The 19,211-nt window shown below is 35.6% G+C and overlaps 1 protein-coding gene across 1 annotated transcript in view; it reads left to right on the top strand.

Annotated features, from left to right (window-relative positions):
• LOC124638112 (hemicentin-2-like) overlaps positions 1 to 19,211 on the top strand; it is a 289,572-nt gene that overhangs the window by 248,064 nt on the left and 22,297 nt on the right. The window contains exons 2-4 of the mRNA XM_047174965.1: positions 11,605 to 11,698; positions 13,132 to 13,283; positions 17,481 to 17,561. Of these exons, the coding sequence (XP_047030921.1) occupies positions 11,605 to 11,698; positions 13,132 to 13,283; positions 17,481 to 17,561 (327 nt within the window). The remainder of the gene's footprint in view (positions 1 to 11,604; positions 11,699 to 13,131; positions 13,284 to 17,480; positions 17,562 to 19,211) is intronic.

The raw sequence follows: 19,211 nt of genomic DNA, 5'->3' as shown, positions 1-19,211 counted from the left end.
TTATACTGGAACTGGTACTGGTGTCGAGTTGGTGATAAATTCTTTGAAGGAAAAAAAATATAACCTACATGTACCTAAATATTGACTAACTCCTTGGATTCGAATAAGTTTGATTTGTTTCTATAATATGATATGGGAGTCTTTATTCAGACAATAGGCAAAAATAAAAAATCAGTCGAAACTTGTAAGACTCTCAAATTCAGACTGAAAGAAACTATGCTACAAACATACTTACATTGCGAGTTAAATAAAAGCTTTTAAAATAATAGTATTCATTTAATTCACATAACAAAACATACCTTAAAGTAAAAAATAAAAACAAAAGAACTTCACAGACGTCCAAAAGCATCCTTACACCTCGGGGGTATTAACAACTCTTTGTATTTAAACTCAACACGACTCGGTAATCACGTCACGTTGTCGTAGCGGTGTCGTTCGGTTTAGCACGCACGTGAGTCGCATTAATATCACCCTGAAATCAGTCAAGGAACAACCCTCAATCAATGGGTATAAATTACTTTAAGCACGTAAGGCTTAAGATAAGGACTGATTTGGTTTTGTTATCCAGTTGTGGCGAGCTAAGTTGGGCGATCAATTCTGTTTTTAAGGTTTTGATACTTTATTGCGAAATAAGTATTATTTTTTTTTGTTGGGTTTAAATTACCATTTAAAATATTAAATGACCATGGGTATCATCTTTGAGGCCGCTATGATGTTGCAGTCGAATTTAATAGAAACATTACTGGTATTGAAAATAAGGTAATATTCCACGTGGAGTATTTGTTATTTTGGTTCGCAGGTAGATAGATAGATTAGGTAGATAGGTAGGTAGATTTGTTATATTAAGTTTATATTCTATAAATATATTTTCTAGCGATGCTGATTTCATAAAACAGATTCCCGTTCACTATTTTTTGAGCCTATTCCCGACATCTGACAGCTACTGTCTGCAGGATATTCTGATACAGTTCAATGCGTATTGTAACACACTGACAGCACGTCAAAGAGCGTGACTGCAGATACGTCACTCCGCAAAGCAGTAACATGTAATCCGCCTTCATCATTATCAACTGTCTAACCGTTCCCAACTGTGTTGGTTTCGGCTACCAGTCTCACCGTCATGCCGCTTATTACCAATGTTTTACAAGGAGCGATTGCCTTTCTCACCTCCTCGATCCAGTTACCAGGGCAATCCAATACCCCTAGGTTAGACTAATTGTCAGACTTTCTGGACCCGTAACGATTGACAAAGGTGTTCAAATGACAGCCGGTACCTACAGCTTATCGTGCTTTCCGAAACATAGAAAAACTCGAAATATGACAAGATGGTCACCCATCCACGGACCGACCGCACCAAGCTTAACTTTAAGATCGATTGATCCGCGTGGCTTTGTCTTAGCCACGAGCACTTCAGCATGTAATCCGACTTATAGTATGAAAAACAAACACAGTAAACCAGTCCCCAATAAATTCTAAGCGTACATAATGCTCTCAGAACGGCCAGCGATAATGTTGAAGATATGAATTACCATGCCATGAAATATATTCCCTCCTTTTACGAGGGTATAAAAGATTTAAATTACTCAAAAGCACACGTTTAATGCGGGGACTATTATATTTGTGACAGTAACTGCCGTAACGGAGAGCATGTTAGCAGTAACGTACCGAATATTAGAGGGTGTGTTTGTTAGTTTGTATGTTAATAACTATTGCAACTCGTTTTGTGGGCAAATAATAGCTAGGTACTAACTTTATTGAAATCATTTTCTATCTGTCATGCTTCATGTTAGACTCCTATGGGCCAATTTTACCTACAATCGCTTAGGTACGTCATCGAACTTTTTTTTGTGAGGGTCCAATAAAATAAAAACCGGTATCGATCATACCTATCAACCTATGAGCAAAACTGATATTTTAGTGCATAAAAGCAACATTTAAAAAAATCTCAATACGATACCTATTCCTTGTTTCTTTTAAACAAATCAATCGAAAATCGCTTTGATTCATCGCATTCACTACACAGCGTCTTTAAGATAAGTGAATAAAGAAATCGGTCCACCCCTTAACTTGGATCTAAGTAGAGGAAAAAGTCGAAAGCAATCGATCCTATGTCCCGTAGACATTTGTTCGGCAGTTACGGAAAGCTGAGGATTAGCCTGTGAGAAATACTTCTCCGATGTATCGTACGTAGGTAGTTGTTTGGGAGAAAAATAACGGTTCCGTAATGATTATAGTGGAGCGATATATAGAATATATTCTTTGTAGTTAACTATGTAGGGCCTGATAGGTCACGGTGAGTTTTGATTTTGGTACGTGAAAGTATATTAATGTTAATGGAGGTATCAAATCGATATATTGGATATACTTAATTATTATGCTTCGACGAACAATCTTAGGAAATTATTTTAAGTACACGCAAAAAACATGCACATATACAGAAAATGTAAAAAGAAATTGAGAGAAAGTCAGTGACAAAATATTGTATATCTTGCAGGTTGAATACGAAAAATATTCACACGAATTGAAAATGAAAAATCATGTCGAAAGAAAGTCGGTGACAAATGCTTTCAAAGAACGTTTCAAAAACGATCATTATGTGTTACCTCTACTTATAGTCGTGCGTGACATTCAGACAAAGGGGGATTAACAAAACAAAAGTCAAGGAAAATTATCGGGAGAATCGCAACGGCTTTTAAAATACGCTTTTACCTACAATAAAGAACCTTTTTTTTTCCTCTTCAACAAATGATAAAAAAATCCTGATATTTATCTGCGCCTACTAAATAATTCTAGCACCACAAAACGTAATCCTTGTTTTTAATACCAGCTTAGAACCGCTATATTTACGTCAGCCATTTTCTAAATTACTCTTTTAAAATTCATAGTTTGTTAAAAGGGAAAAAATATCAACGTAATATTGTAAAAGGGTTCTTCAAGATTTTTGCGTTTATTTTTGGAGGGAAAATGGCCGTTTTTGGCTTGATTGTATTGACCTAGGTATTATGTTTTGCGAACCTTAAATGCGGGTTACGAACGACGGCTTATATTTTCAGCCTAAGGTCGGTGTTGGGTTATTTAAGGCAGCAATTCCAGTCACAAAATAAGACAATGTTATTTATTTTGAAAATGTTGTAAATCCCTAGTAGTTGTTTTTGGACTTTCACAGGAAGATTATAGTTAAGTCCGCCTTTGTAAGTTGTTTTTGTAATGTGTGCAAAAATATAATAAACAAAAATAAATATTTGAGTTTACGAGCAAGACACAAAAAGGTAACAATTCAATATTATGTCGTATAAAATAGAAAAGCAGTAGCCGTGGTGGCCTAGTGGGTAAAAGACCAACCTCTCAAGTATAAGGGCGCGGGTTCGATCCCAGGTCAGGCAAGTACCAATGCAATATTTCTAAGTTTCTATGTATTCGTACTTTCTAAGTATATCTTAGACACCATTGACTGTGTTTCGGATGGCACGTTAAACTGTATGTCCCGGCTGTCATTGAACATCCTTGGCAGTCGTTACGGGTAGTCAGAAGCCAGTAAGTCTGACACCAGTCTAACCAAGGAGTATTGGGTTGCCCGGGTTACTGGGTTGAGGAGGTCAGATAGGCAGTCGCTTCTGTGTAAAGCACTGGTACTCAGCTGAATCCGGTTAGACTGGAAGCCGACCCCAACATAGTTGGGAAAAGGGCTCGGAGGATGATAAAATAGAAAAGCATTGAAATAAATTACAGGTTTTCAGCCAGTTCAGGCAGTTTCTCTGTAACATTTTATATCTGAAAACGGCCTATGATTGTGGTAATCGGCCGCTGAAAATTCGCCTGGTTAGTAAAACCAACCGTTGATTTATTAATCGAAGTTTTTAAGTTCAATATTTTATGTTGTGTTTGTATGAAGTGATTTGTTGGTTTTGTACTCGATAATGCAAGTGCGGTAGTTTAGGGATTATTTATGTTTTTGTTAATTATATTTGGTTTTTCTGTTTGTTTTTTCATCTTTTTCTAAATCAAATTGCAGGTTAGACACACATTATTACAAGATATCCAGCGAAGTGTTATCCTAATAAGTACCTACACTGCCTCATGAATTTTATTACCATTGTCGTTCAAAAGAAGAAATACTTTACTTATTTTTATTAACTTTGACAGTCAAATAACCCGATAGCACCCTGAAAACCGTATATAAAAGAAAACACCTAGCGTTTATCCATAGTATCAAACTATCTGAAAAGTTACCGTAAAATTCTAGTTACTACACCTTCAACTATCCCCCACGACTCATTCTAAAACTTACCAAATAATCTCAACCCTCAAAAACTCAAAAAGAAAATAAAACTACCGCATACACAATACATATTCATTTGACCCAAATAAATATGGCGATCCCCGGATAGGACATATTTGTTTAATACAGTCCATAATTTTCACGGCTCAGAACATTTCAGTGATCAAAGCATGCCTAATCGTTGGGGTCGGTTTGACCATTATATAGAGTGGTCCAAGTTTATAAATAGATGTACTACAGGGTTATTATTTAGTGGCTAATTTCTTCGGTCTTTTGAGGTATGCGAAATATTTATTGGTAGGAGATGAATACATTGATTTTGAAATAGTTGGAAAATTTTCAGGAATATTAAAAAAAATGTCGTTTAAAAGTAAAGTATTATCTTATCGACTAGTTGTTACATTATAATATAAATTCGGATTATGTCTTCTAGTAAACTAATTACAGAAGTAGGTACCAAGGAGTCAAAAACTTATGGTTAACATCTGTGTATAATTCTCGTCAAATATCTTTGCCCTTCTCAATCTCAAGTCAGCCATTTATATAACACTTCGCGAATGTGTGCAGTAGTATTTTCCAATTTTGGAGCGGTTAACTTTTTTGTAAAAAACAGTAATAGTTATGAGAAACCTGTGTAAGAAGTGTCAAAAAAATCGTCATCTAAATTACAAAAATTAAAGGGAAATTAACAATTATCAATTATTATAATTAAATTAACAATTAACAAAACACCTTCTAAACCCTTATTCAATTTCCCAGTAACAAACAGAACAAATATAATTAGACAATACCGGTTTTCCCGACCTATTTCTACAGCATTAAGACTAAATTGAATGTTAGCTCGACACACAAGCTTTCCTTTAATGGACCAATGGCGTGACACGCTTAATAGCGAATTAAGTACCTTCAGTATTGGTATAACATGCAAATAGATTGTTTTTTGTATTTTTTTTAATGATATTGATTTATGATACAGCCATTTGTTTTAGAATCGTTGTTTTCGAAATATTGTGAATATATATAAACTATCTATAAATAGAGATTTTATTTTGACATTAGCTCAGTATAAACTACGTCTTCGAATCTCTAATCGCAAGTCAACGGTAGATTGGTTTTTGGAATCCGCAGCTACTTAGTCAATATGATTTAAACGCCGGTAAGCGTAAAGTAGGAAAGTGCCCTAAATAATCCTACTGATATTAATATAACTGTGAAAGCTAGTTTGTTTATTACGTAGAGTGAGGAAGATTCGTATCTTGGAAACGGAGATACCCCACATTTTTGAAGATATGAAAATATACGAAGTAAAAAATTAAATAACTCATTTATTTATTGTTGTACACACTTAAACAGAATTTGTAATATAAACCTACTTCAAATTCCTATTACCCTTGACTCATAGCTCAACTAAATAATCAAGAGGCTTTGTAAACTAGAATCTATTAAAACTGGAGCCAACGACTTACACTAGAAGTACCTTTGTGCGGTAGAACTTGTCGAAAATGCTAAAATTCAATTGGTAGCCATTTTGATTTTCGTATTGGACCGTTCGGGATTCAATTTTGATGACAGAGTTCTCTTTTGAGGTAAATATATTAGGTAGTAGGTTTTCGTTCGCGATTTCCCGTCCAAGCATGTGTGATCTCTCAAATGTGGTCGTTTAAAGAATGGTGGGTTCAAGCTATACTGGTTTTTTCAGCTTCTTTTACTTGACGTTTCTACTGTTCATTATTGACTTGTCTGTAGTGTATTTCGTTTCATATGCTGATGTAGGAATTTGGCGGTTATTTGATATTAGATTTTTTATTACCTGTCTTATGTCTGGGTTTGAGGAAAGTAGCGTTTATGTTGAGATAAAAAAAAGTTGGGGAAAATGGAATCTCAAACCGGATAGTACATTTGTATATTTGAAAAAAGATGAAAAAAACAAACAGAAAAACAAAATATAAAACTACCGAACCTTATCAGCACTAGCGTAATCGAGTACAAAACCAACAAATCACTTCATACAAACACAACATAAAATATTGAACTTAAAAACTTCGATTAATAAATCAATGCGTGGTTTTACTAACCGGGCGAATTTTCAGCGGCCGATTACCACAATCATAGGCCGTTTTCAGTTAATAAATATTACGGAGGTACGGCCGGCTGAAAACCTGTAATTTATTTCAATGCTTTTCTATTTTATACGTCTGGTATTAAAGAAGATTTATTTTTATTGCCGTTGCCTTATAATAAGTTTTATTAATGGTCCTCTATTGAATTGTTTTGGTGTAATTGCAAGGAGTTGGGGAGGTTACTGATAAATGTTCGCTTCTGTGTTTTTATTGTAAGAAGTAGTGATACAGAAGTGTTTCAAAATGATTTTTTTTTTGTTATTTGATAAATAAGCGTTATTTTTTGGTCTAGTTTTCAAATGCTTTTAAGCTAGCTGTATTTTTTGAATGTGATTTGGTTGAATGATTCATGTAAATCCTAGTAACAAAAAAACATAAATAAACAGTTTGTTAGTTCTAAACCTAAATGTTCGCTCTATAGTTCTTATTACTTTTATTATCCAAACTACCAAACATTTACAGGCATCACTAACTTCAACGTGAATACCAAAACTTTAAAATGAAAAGCAAATTGTCAGTTCAGTAACATCAAAACCCAAATAATAATAAAGCATTTAAAAGTAAAAAGTTAACTGAACTCGTCGGGTTCAATGCAAACAACGAAACTAGTTAAAAGTTAGTACAACAGTTTAACAAATAGCGATTGGACAAGTAACAAATATTTAACTCAGTTGATTGTTGGATTGCGGGTAGATTCGGCTTTCGGCTAGCGCTGTCGGCAACGACAACACTATTTTAAAACTGTGTTAAGCGCGAGTTGGAAAAAAAGGCTCGGAGGATGATGTTGAGCGCGAGTTGGGTTGTCACCAAACACTTTATAATTTTCATCTTTCTCTATGTAATTAAGTAGGAACTTAGTACCAAAAATATTGATTAAACCTCTATTTAAAAACTAGCAATTTCTCATGGTTTCACTCGCAAACTGAAAGCTCTGCTTTGCTTATTTACTCAGATAAGAAAGCATGATATTATGATGAATGACGTAGCTTTTTATTGGCTTTAGAATGATTACTGCAAAAGCGGTTCAGTAGGTACAGAGATTACCTATCTTTTATTATATCTCTTCCTCTCATTATTATCTCTTTGTAGTATTAGAGGAAGCACAGTAATGCAGATCTTTTCTCTGAAAAAAATGCTCTTGTACTGGTTGGGAAATTTCACGAAATAGGCATGAAAATTAAAGAACAATTCCAGCAAAACACTTCAGCACTATTACTGTAATGTATTAAAAATTAAACACAAATTACATAGTTTTTATTTTTACAGCTATCGCGTAATGCCTCGCTTCTCTCTCTTCTTTCCCAAATGTCTTCATTACATAATCTTACGAAATAACTTAAAAGACCCACAAGTACACTACAGAAACCTCTTAATAATACCTTGAAACTAACACTAAATTATACACATTAATTTGCGTATTTCTATCCACATTGTTAGCAACCCCAAAGGACATGGCATATCTAGTAATAACCAGTATTTATTCTCTAAATAAACAGTACACAATGGTTAATATCTTGTCACAATGTATTTTAATGAACACACAACACGTTTGCTTAAGATTCGTGGTTACAACAATGACGTATTTTGGTATATATAGGTATCTTGGTTGTGAAGATACTTGTGTACTATCAAATAATTTGTTTCTCAACCCACTATATGGCATATTTCTTTGCTATTCAGATACTTTAAGGTCGATATTCGCGTAAAAGTATTTTCTATGATTCATCTGTTTGACCGATAGTCGGCCACAAAAAGACAGGTGCACTACACTGTCTATCCTTTACTCCCATGGCCCGATGAGACTTCACGGGTATATCAATCGCCAAATTCCAGACTCGGGATGCTTTTCAAAAGTTTTTTGAAACATACAGCTTTTGACCCAACCCAAGAATTGATACCGAGATCCAGTTCACTTCTCAATAGTAGCTCCATGATCCTAGATCAATGAGGCAGTAGGTATTTGTGATACATCTATTTTAAATAACTTATACAACAACACCAATGAAAAATAGCAAAAACATAACTTCTCAAACTAATCCAATGCAACAGAAAAGTTTTGATGCAAAATAAAACATATATTCTACGATTCTTTGACAGAAATTGGCGACGAACTCATCAAAGTTGAGGTTTGTAGAATCCTCTCGAACATTCGTGTTATGTGGACAACACTCGTTCTGTCAGTTCGAACTTGCAAGGAATTCAATATGTTTAAAGAGTTTATTTTTCTGTACATTTGTCATGAGTTCTTCTTGTTATTTATGTTATACAATATACATGTTTTGTAAAAAAAACACCATGTAGATAACTTGTTTAACAATGTATGGCTAAACTACAAAATAGATAAAAACTAACTATACTTTTGAATTGGCAAAAAAAATTGCATGTAATTAGGTAGGACTTCTCTTAGTATAATATATTTCCTCATAATCCTCATAAAATAAATGGTACATAAAATTGCTGAATAGTTCATCATCGTGTGAGTATAGTCATAGTCACGTTTACATCATAAGTAAAATAACTTTTTAAGCAACAAAAACGAATGAGATCAGCCATACTTTCAATACCTTTGTTATGAAAATTTCGCGAAATATAAAAGGATCTAAGTACCCTAGAACCCCGAAAGATATTCTAGATTACCTATTTAGCTGTCAGGCCCTATCGTTAACATAATATTTCACACAAAAAATACTAATGTAGGTAATACGGTCAGCATGACCAGATTTTTGTATCAAATTGAATTTGATCCAATTTTCCTTACTATCATTGGCCCAAAGAAATCTAAAAAAAGATTATGAAATCCCGTCAATCCGTGTAAAACCAATTTGTCATTGCCGTGTCCCAAAGTCATGGAATGCTAAAGAATTCTTAGTAACAAAGGAACGGAATCCCTCAAAACACTTCGGCACTTAATCAATCAAATGTTCGGATAACTTGACAAATCCTATCTCTCTTTGTCAAGAATCCCTTTCTTAAGATACGAAATAAAAAAAAATCGTAAAGAAGGTCCCCTAATAACTGCCAATAAGGAAGTGACATATGTCATATATAACTGTGAAGATATCGATAGAACGGGAGGTATTTACCTTGATACGAACCCCGATTCTATATGATTCGAGTAAATTACGAAATTGATCGATGTTTTGATTGAGTTTGCTGGTGTGAGTAATGGAAACAGGTGGGGTGTGGTATTTTTTTACCGGTCACACTTGAGGTGGCTATCAATTTGATTAGGTGGTAAGTTTTGAATGTTGAGGAAGAAATACCAATTCGTAAGGACTGTTCTTATACTGGTGCAAGTATTCATTTACTTCGTAACGAACACAATATTACTTATCAATGCAAGTTTTTGTAATGAGTGTTTATTGTAAACAATCTATTTCATCACCTAAACTTAAATTGCATTTAATTAATTGAAATCTATCGATAGTTTTCATACAGATTGTCGAACTAGTGACATCCCTAGTTGTTTTGAGAGTGATGAGTTATTTTGTTGCTTTCATAAAAAAAAAATATGGGGAAATGGTGATCTTTAATCATCAAATATTATTAAGATAACTACCTACGTATTATAAGTATAACAAATACAATTAAAAATAAAAAGATTATAGATATTTTCTCCCAGCTCCATTATTTTTTATCCCCCTTTATAAAGTTCTTTATAAAACTTCTGCCAATTTTTATTCTGTGATCCAAAGACCTTAGAGACGAGCAATTCTTCGAGCAAAGTGCGAATCAATCCGAATGTAAATTGGTTTGGATAAGGGGATTATTCTGGGGCAGGACATAATCACTAGTACTTCAATCAGGAGTAGTCTGTTTTTTCTTAGCTCTGAAATCTTTTTACATCTGGTTACTAGAATCGTGATGTGAATTTTAAATTTTAGGATTTTTATTCTTTTTTATCTGTTTTTTGTATGTTTTTTGTGAAAAAGCTTTAAGCTGTATAGATATATCAATGCAGAGGGTAAGTAGACTTGCATAGATTCACATTATGATGGCATCAGTTGATGAGATAAAAAAAATGTGTGAGACTTTATATCGCCAAAAATCTACCCAGATCTTCGTAAATCGACACGTTCTATAAACATTTTATATAATATTCCACCTCAATTTTTTTTATTCAAGAATAATACCCGAGTGTTTCTTTACACAAATATAACAATATTATTTATTAGCATTGATATATAACAATATAGGCAGTATGTACACCACTGTCCTTCGCAACTGATTGGGAACGAGAAATGGGGCGGAAACTGATTTTGGAGTTAGTTAAAGATATCGCCTTGGGGATACTGTTGCTTTCCTACAGTTACAGTCAAAGAGCTACAATATTTTTGGGTGTAACTTCTTAGATATTTGGTTGCCAAAAATCGCTATAAAGGCATGTAAAGGAAAAAAATAAATGTACTCAAAACTTCCTCAAAAATTACCAAGCTTCTTTAGTTTTACAGTTTGTTGTGTATAACTAGAATTTAACCGCGGCTTCATCCACTTCCCGAGAGAACTGCAGCCTGCACCCGGATAAGAAATCTGTCTACCAAATTTCGTCTCAATTGCTTCAGCAGTTTTATCCTGAAATCGTAACACACCACCAACCTCTTTTTCTGATTTATAAAAAACATTATTGTACACATACTTCTTACTTAGTAAGGCATAACAAACAATCACCATCTCCCCGCCTACACAGCTTCATAGGTATTGATTGGCGCTGAAGCCCTCGTTGAACTATAAACTCAGAGTAAACACAGATATTCTCTCTAACTAGATATTCTCTATCAGCCGGGATCAGTGTCGCGATCATATTCTTGTTAGTTTATATGAATTGGTAATAACTCTTCATAAACACTTATGAAGTCCTAGGTAGTTATCACATATTACATGTCTGTGGGTATGGTGGAAGAATTTGTTTGTCAATTTTACGAAGTGGCTTTAATTAAAAACTTTTAATATACATATAAACAAACTGGCTATTTACAAGTCGGAACAAAGAGTTCCGTACTTGCCATTATTAAAATCGACCTTAAAACATCCCAAAAATACATAGTTTGACTGTTTTTACTGTGTGACTCTGGTGGTTCATGAGGTACCCTGGTTAAAGAATGGATAGGACAATTGAGTCTTTGTAATAGAATTTCGTTTGGATACAGAAACTTAAAAATTGAGAGTATTGAGTGATTCTAAAATGCATTTTAATTATTGTTTCAGATGAGATGGCGACTGACTGGCGGCATGGGCATACAGCTTGCGGCGGCCATATTCTGCATGCTGCCTCTCTTCACATCATCCACAGGAGACATACGTGAGTTCTCTTCATCTCTTTCATCATCATCATCGCCTTTTTTATCGACCCTCTGCTGGGCACAGACCTCCTTTCACACAGAGAAGGATTGAGCATTTCAGACTTCGTAGTCCAGGTGTTTTCGAGATGTTTTCTTTCACCTCTAATCAGTCATGTGATGTTTATGATATGTTTATATATGTGGACATTCTAGTAGTTGCCTTACCTGCTCTTTCTACTAGGCAATCACAACTGCCATTATTTTCATCCATATACCTAGGCATAATACAAAGTAATACGACCTTTAAGAAAATAGCGTACCTACTCCTTTTCAAAGGTAGTGCCCTTGAGACTTCTCTGGTCTTGCAGTTGTCGATAATCGCACAGCCTCATGCTGCTTTAACCTATACAAAAAATGATGATGGAGAACTGTACTAAATGCTTACCAACAAAATTCTCCTAAAGCGTCACAAATAAAAAAGCCAGGACATAAAATTTACGGCCGGCATTATTCCGGCAAGCCAATTAAGCTTCACTGTTTCCAGGAGATAAGTAGATACTTGCCAATAATCGCCACCAAACCTGGCCTTATTATAATAAATGCTCATTGAATTAATTACTGAATCACTAATAAGATAATAAATGGTCCCTGATTGTGATGAAGCCGAACTCTAATTATCATAATTTTAATATTAATGCTGAGAATTTGACACGTGACAACAGATATAGCTTTATCATTTACATGGAATACTTATGGCTGTATTCTGTCACATATTTTATTGTCATTTACTACATAATAATTATAGTGAGGTATCGTAATTAATAAAGGGATTATTAATAAATAATCCGTGTTCATTTATTGTCAGGATCACTTTACAGCAATCACTTTATAAGTACATCAACTTGACTTTTTATTTCTATAATTATTTTAAATAAATACCAAAGAAATCTTGCGACTTGCGAAACTAACAATTTCATGCAAATTATTCCGCATTGTGCAAAATTTGGTGATGCGAAGAATAACTTTACATTATAGTATACGACAAACAATATCTTATAGCAACAACAATGCGATAGTAAACACATTCCGTCTTACCACAAAAACTTTTAAACGTCAGTCTAAGACTTGTCTAAAAAAATGTCAAATTATGACGTTGACATATGGTTCATTTTGCAGCCACATTTTTTTTAGACAAGTGTAAGACAGGTGTTAAAGTTTTTGTAGTAAGGCCAATTTGGTTTTATTACAAAAAAGTAAAACAGACGTCAGTCAAGACACGTGTCAAAGGAAAAGTCTCCATAAATAAAATCTAAAACACTTAAGTGAGTCCCATCTATGGCGTAAGCAATCGCCATTTTGACGACAAGCATATTCCATCCAGTTAAGCTCCTTAAATTACCTATATGTATATTTACGCTTAAATCCATCCTAAACCCTCACTCTCATGTACCAGGACATCATGGCACGTCAAGAGCTCGCGGGTGGCGCGCAGGCGTGCAGCCGGCCGCTGACGTCACGGCCAACAACACGGTCAGCAATATTACTGCTCAGCTGGGAGGCACGGCGTACCTGCACTGTTTGGTGGGGCATTTGAGTGAGAGAGGCGTAAGTATTCGTTTTTTAATATTTTTAACCGACTTCCAAAAAGGGGGAGACTCAATTTCGACGATTGATTTTTTAGGGCTATAAAGTTCTACTTGAGATATAATAATGGTATTAGAACTTGATTTAATTTTGTAAAAAAATATGTAGAATACACCATCATGAAAAACTCGAATTATAACGAGGTAAAGATACATATAATTATGTCGGACACTTAAAAACGTTTACGGTAAGCAGCAACAAACAACAAAAGAACACCTTTTTGTTGTTTTCAAAGAAATAACAAACAATTTTTTTTTTTAAGTTGAATTCTAAGCTTTTAATTAATGTTATTGTTTTTTGAATTCTGAATCTTGCACGCTAATTACACTAACTACAAGACAGACTCTGTTGTCTGACAAAGCAGTCATTTTAATAAAAATAAACGATTTTGAATTAAGAACTGAATCTCACCGAAGAACGCAATGACAAGACTATAGACACGCAATAAGATCTTAAACCAAAATTTTGAAATTAGAACGTACCTAACACGAATAGATAATAACAATAATTCTCCAATGAGGTCTTACATAACGGACGAGAGGTCGAAACTCCTTGGACAAGTCCAACCACTAAAGTGATAAAGTTTACGTGCTCAATAGCCAGTGATAAATCTGATTAGGACTTGCTAAGTCAGTTTGACATTGATGCTTAGTTTAATATCCAGCAACTTTGCCCTGATAAAGGTCTGTCACCTTTAATAATAACGAATTTAATAACTTTGAAAATAAATGGTAATTAAGGGGATTTTACTTGGCAAAATCCATAGTTAATTCTTATGTAAACAAACTAGGGCATACAATACCGGTTTACCGGTTTCGGTTTTACCGGTAAAACCGCCCATTTTCGCGATTTTTAAATTACCGGTAAAAATAATATGTTACCGGTAATTTACCGGTTTTTACGTTTTGTGATAAAATATAGCAATTGTTCATTTAACGTCAAATCTTTGTTATATAGCCTGAAAATAATGTAATATTGCATACATTACATATTGTAAGTGTGTTTAAGTTGCTGTTTTTTAGGAAAGTAAACTTGTGTCCCCTTAACTATCTCTAGGTTAGATACAAATCTTCATTCTCATCTTATTTTATAATATCTAAACAAATTTTATTCATTCGGTTATTCCGATTTTCCTCATAGCTGTCAGCTCATATTAGGTAAAAATGTAGCTTATGCTTATTTTACCTACTCTATGATCTTGCTGAGTAAGGGCTTTTACTTCACCACCATGCGGACAGCTCTGAGGACACGGTGGAGCACACAGTCTAGGTGTGCACTGCCTGGGAAGGGTAACGCCGTGTCGTCGTCGAGGCAATAGGCAGCGGCGACCTCTCGCGTCCGGTCGTGGTTCAGGCCATGGTCCTGAGTGAATGGGAAGCCGTCGCCTCCTTCTGCGAAGCAGTCATGCTTGAGAAGGAGACGGCGGAGAGACTGCGAGATCGCACCTCTCATCCCAACCGCTGTAGTGGACCAGACACCACGGGCGCTGAGTGTCGAGAGACGACACCCGGCCACCGTAGGCGTCGGTCTGTGGACGGTGAGTTCGGGTGGCTCATCGTTCCTCCGTCTGCATAGATAACAGACCCGTGTTGGCTTCGCGTGTTGTAAAGGCGGGTCTAGACGAACCGAGCACGAGCAAAGTACAAGCGGAGCCGTTCTCGGTTTCATCGTTCGCGGCGTCAAGTGTGGACGCACAACGAACCTACAACGATCACTGTTAGCAAATCCCTTTGTGCTCGGCAAAAACCGACAACAGGCGGAACGCAGCCGAGCACGAAGTGCTCGCAGCGCGCTCGTTAGAGGCTTGTAAGTTGGTCCACACTTATAGACGAATTGTGTTCGGCTCGTGCTCGGCTCTCCTAGCGTAGACGCAGCTTTACACATTGTTCGAAAGAGTTACCGCGACCCTGGTCCATAAAATGCCTACGATTTACTTTAATGAAAAAAAAAATTTTTTTCACAGTTATTCGTAGCGTTTATCCCGTCTTGTGACGGGGTCCGCTTTCCGTATCTACTTCTTCCATTTCATTCAGATGTTCTTTCCAGGACATCTTCCTCTTCGAGTTCGCAGATTTTCATGTCATTCATTACGACACTCAACCACCACAGTTTCGGCCTGCCTCTGCGCCTTTGACCGGGTATATCGAGATTGAGTAGATAACATTGGCGATGTATTCAGGTTGTCTCCTTTCTACATGTCCGTACCATCGCATATTGCCGTTTCTCTTGCATATTGTCGGCGACATCGCGTATGGATGGTACTAACATGTTTTTTTGTTACGGCCCACGTCACAAAAAATGTTTACCACCTTATACCCTGTATTTTTATTTATTTTTTTGCTTTTAGACTACCCAATCTTATTGTTATAATATCACATTTTAAAAATTACAAAAATTACCGTTTTACCGGTTTACCGGTAAAAATATTTTTATTACCGAATTTTTACCGGTAATTTTTATTTTACCGGAATTGCATGCCCTAAAACAAACCTAATGTCTGACTTTAAGACCTTTTTGATTAACGTAGATTAATTTTGGTCTAGTTTTGTAATAATTTTAAACAATGTTTTTGGGGCGTAGTTTGTTTTTCAAGAGGATTTTCAATTGTTATTATTTTGGCATAGTTACCAGTCTCATTGTAAGCAATATTTACACTGAAAAGCATCAAAACTGGATCAAGTTGAAAATTATTAGCAACTTTAATGTTTGCGCAACAAATAAGGACTACTCAAAGTTATATACAAAGTTGTATAAGTTGTATACATGTTATGGACCATGTGATTAATTCGGGCATTATTAATAATGCCCGAGCATTATGAATAATGTCTAGCTTTATCGGGCCAAGTGATTAATAACTATCTTAACTTCATTATTTATCACATTGCACGGGCATTATTATATTGCTACATGACAGTTGGGCAATTTGATAATAAAGTGGTGACGAAAACGTATCCCACGTAACAGTTGCCCGGGTAACTGGGTTGAGGAGGTCAGATAGGCAGTCGCTCCTTGTAAAGCACTGGTACTCAGCTACATCCGGTTAGACTGGAAGCCGACCCCAACATAGTTTGGGAAAAAGGCTCGGAGGATGATGTGACGAAAACGTATCGCTGCAAAACCGACTCCACGTAGTCTTGTCTGTCCTACCCCTAGAGTGCAATTCAAAACCGCGTAAGTGTGGAGGGGCGAGGCGGCCTGCGAGCTGAGGCGCAGGTAGTTTTAACGCTCGCCGACGCGGCTGAGGCTGGCCGGCTGAGCCGGCCAGCAAGCCGAAGCTGCGGCGGTGAGCGTGAAAACCATCTGCGACGATAAGCTCGCATGGGACCGCCGGAGCCCCGCAGCACCGGAGCCGTGACAGAAGCCATGCTTGCTGCATGTTGCTTGCTTACATTTTAAACGTACTGAGTAAAAAATTTAGAAGCTAAATAAATAAATTTTATGATGTCATTTAATAGTATTTTAGAAGTTTACTGTTAGAACGCATGCTACAAATTTAGATGCTAAAAAATAACCATCATGCGGAGTTGTATTTAGAGCGGTTTACTTAGAAGATAACGAGTGGCTGAGATAGTATTATTTAGATGCTCGTTAATTGTGGCTGACTTAGTAATTTAGAAGGCAACATACATTATTCGGGGCGAATAATTATATTAAAAAGGAGCCTGTTTAATAAGCACCCTTTAAATATGACTTTCCTTAACTTTTAAATGCAAAAACTAGTGGATTTTTAAGGCAGAAGTCCTTCATAATTAATCCAAATCATGAGGCTGATTATTTAAATTAAATTATTGCTGGCTTTTTATTTTAAATTAAATGGCAATAACAATAAAAAATTAAATATATAAATATGTTATTACTTTGCTTGTATTACTTTGCCCAAAAGGTCACGGGCAATATGTATAGTGCCCGGTCAATTTGATTATTTGAATAATTATTATCAAATTGCGCTCTCATATTGGGCATTTTTCATAATGACCGGGCATTATGTATACTGCTCAATTTATCACTTGGTCCATAACATACATATTACATATTAAACTTCTTACTGAAGTTTTTGCAAAATACATATTTGCTGTCGATTGTAATATATTAACTATGTAATCAAATTACACGTATAAAAATATATGTGTTTTTGATGAGTCTCATTTTATTTTGCAGCAAGTGTCGTGGATCAGGAAAAGAGATTGGCACATCCTCAGCTCCGGGAAGTTCACATATACCAATGATGAACGGTTTCAGGTCAGTTTATCATAATTCTTCTTAATATTACAATTTAAAAATAATAAGATCTCAATAATTCTTAACAGCCTAAAATCTCTTTACTAGTGGCCTTTTGCAATTACAAGGTCTTAATGATGAGGTTAGGCGTTATTAATGATCTTTAATCCGCTTATTTTTGATGTAACTTTATTACAACCAGGACAACTGCCTAAATTGTCCAAGACATTTTCCTGACATTCCCAAGTTGGCAAAAATCTGGCTAAAAAATAGCTTCATTACTGACAAGTGTCATGAAAATCCGTAAAATACATTTTGCATGAAAGAATACCTTTACATTCATAGGTCCTATTTAACTCAGTTTGAGTGTAAAATACTAACAGACAGCTTCTAGTTCGGCTGAAAGACTAACACAGTTGCGGCAAGTCTAGCCAGACGCACGGTTCCAATATTAGCCAATTAGCGACGCGGTATTGAGGCTCATTATACAGGATGTGCACATTATGCAAAGTGACGGACTGCCGGGATACTCGACGGCTAATTGAAAGCAAAACAATGTAAACATTCATTAGTGAAGACGAACTAAAATTAGGCAGCTTTGTGATGTTGCTAATTTATTTCTGTGTACTGTTTTATGTAACACTTGAAAAATTACATTCTTTAACATTGAGTCTTTCTATTTTTAAGAACAAAATATTTGACTAAATACTCTAAACAGCCATGTGCTAGTTAAACTTGTGTACCGAAATTATCTTTCTGAACTGAAAAATCTGAAAAAATATATCAAACCCGAACATCGAAGTAGGTCAATCTTAGTTTACTACTGCTGTAAAATACTGAAATACCAAAAATCATATTTTTTTCTGACAAACTGTAGCTCAACTGACAAAGATACGAAGTCATCATATTCCTTTTGCCTTCATAGATCTGATACCAAAAAAAAACTTAGATATGCAAACGCCTACCGCTACCATACAACCAGCCACCTACATTTCATTGAAAAGGCAACAGCCCACCCATCCAGAAACATCCTTGTATGTTATCTGTGGCAAACACACGAGTTACCAACAACGGGCAAGTTTCACAAACTTACACAGGAAAACTTCCCGTATGCAGTGTTTCAAGGCCTTCCTAGTTTGTGTGAGAAAAGTTCATTTAAATGGAATAATAGGATGTTTGTTGTTAGTTGCCGCGTGAATCTGATAGTACTTGGGTAGTTGGTCTTTGAAATTGTGTCTTAGGAAGTATTCTGAAAGAGTTACTAGTTTATAGAATACGTAAATGGTTTTCCAAGCATAAGTTATGAATAGAAATGCTGCAAATATTAAAGGGAAGACTTTTTCACATAAATATCTTCATCATCTGCTTTTGCCTTTTCTGAACTATGTTGGGGTCGGCTTCCAGTCTAACCGGATGCAGATGAGTACCAGTGTTTTATGAGGAGCGACTGCCTGTCTGATCCCCTCAATCCAGGTACCCGGGCAACCCAATACTCCTAGGTAAGACTGGTTGTCAGACTTACTGGCTTCTGGCTCCCCTTGCCAAAGACTGTTACATCTCAATCCAACCCAGTCTAAAGATTGATCAAGCTAAAAGTTAATAGCTATCCGAGACAGGATAATGGCTTTACTTATAACAATGGATAGATATTCCCAGAAAATAACCATCACC

The sequence above is a fragment of the Helicoverpa zea genome, chromosome 17, assembly GCF_022581195.2.
Source record: "Helicoverpa zea isolate HzStark_Cry1AcR chromosome 17, ilHelZeax1.1, whole genome shotgun sequence".
In the NCBI taxonomy this organism is placed as follows: domain Eukaryota; kingdom Metazoa; phylum Arthropoda; class Insecta; order Lepidoptera; family Noctuidae; genus Helicoverpa; species Helicoverpa zea.
This window is presented reverse-complemented; position numbering and strand designations above follow the sequence as displayed.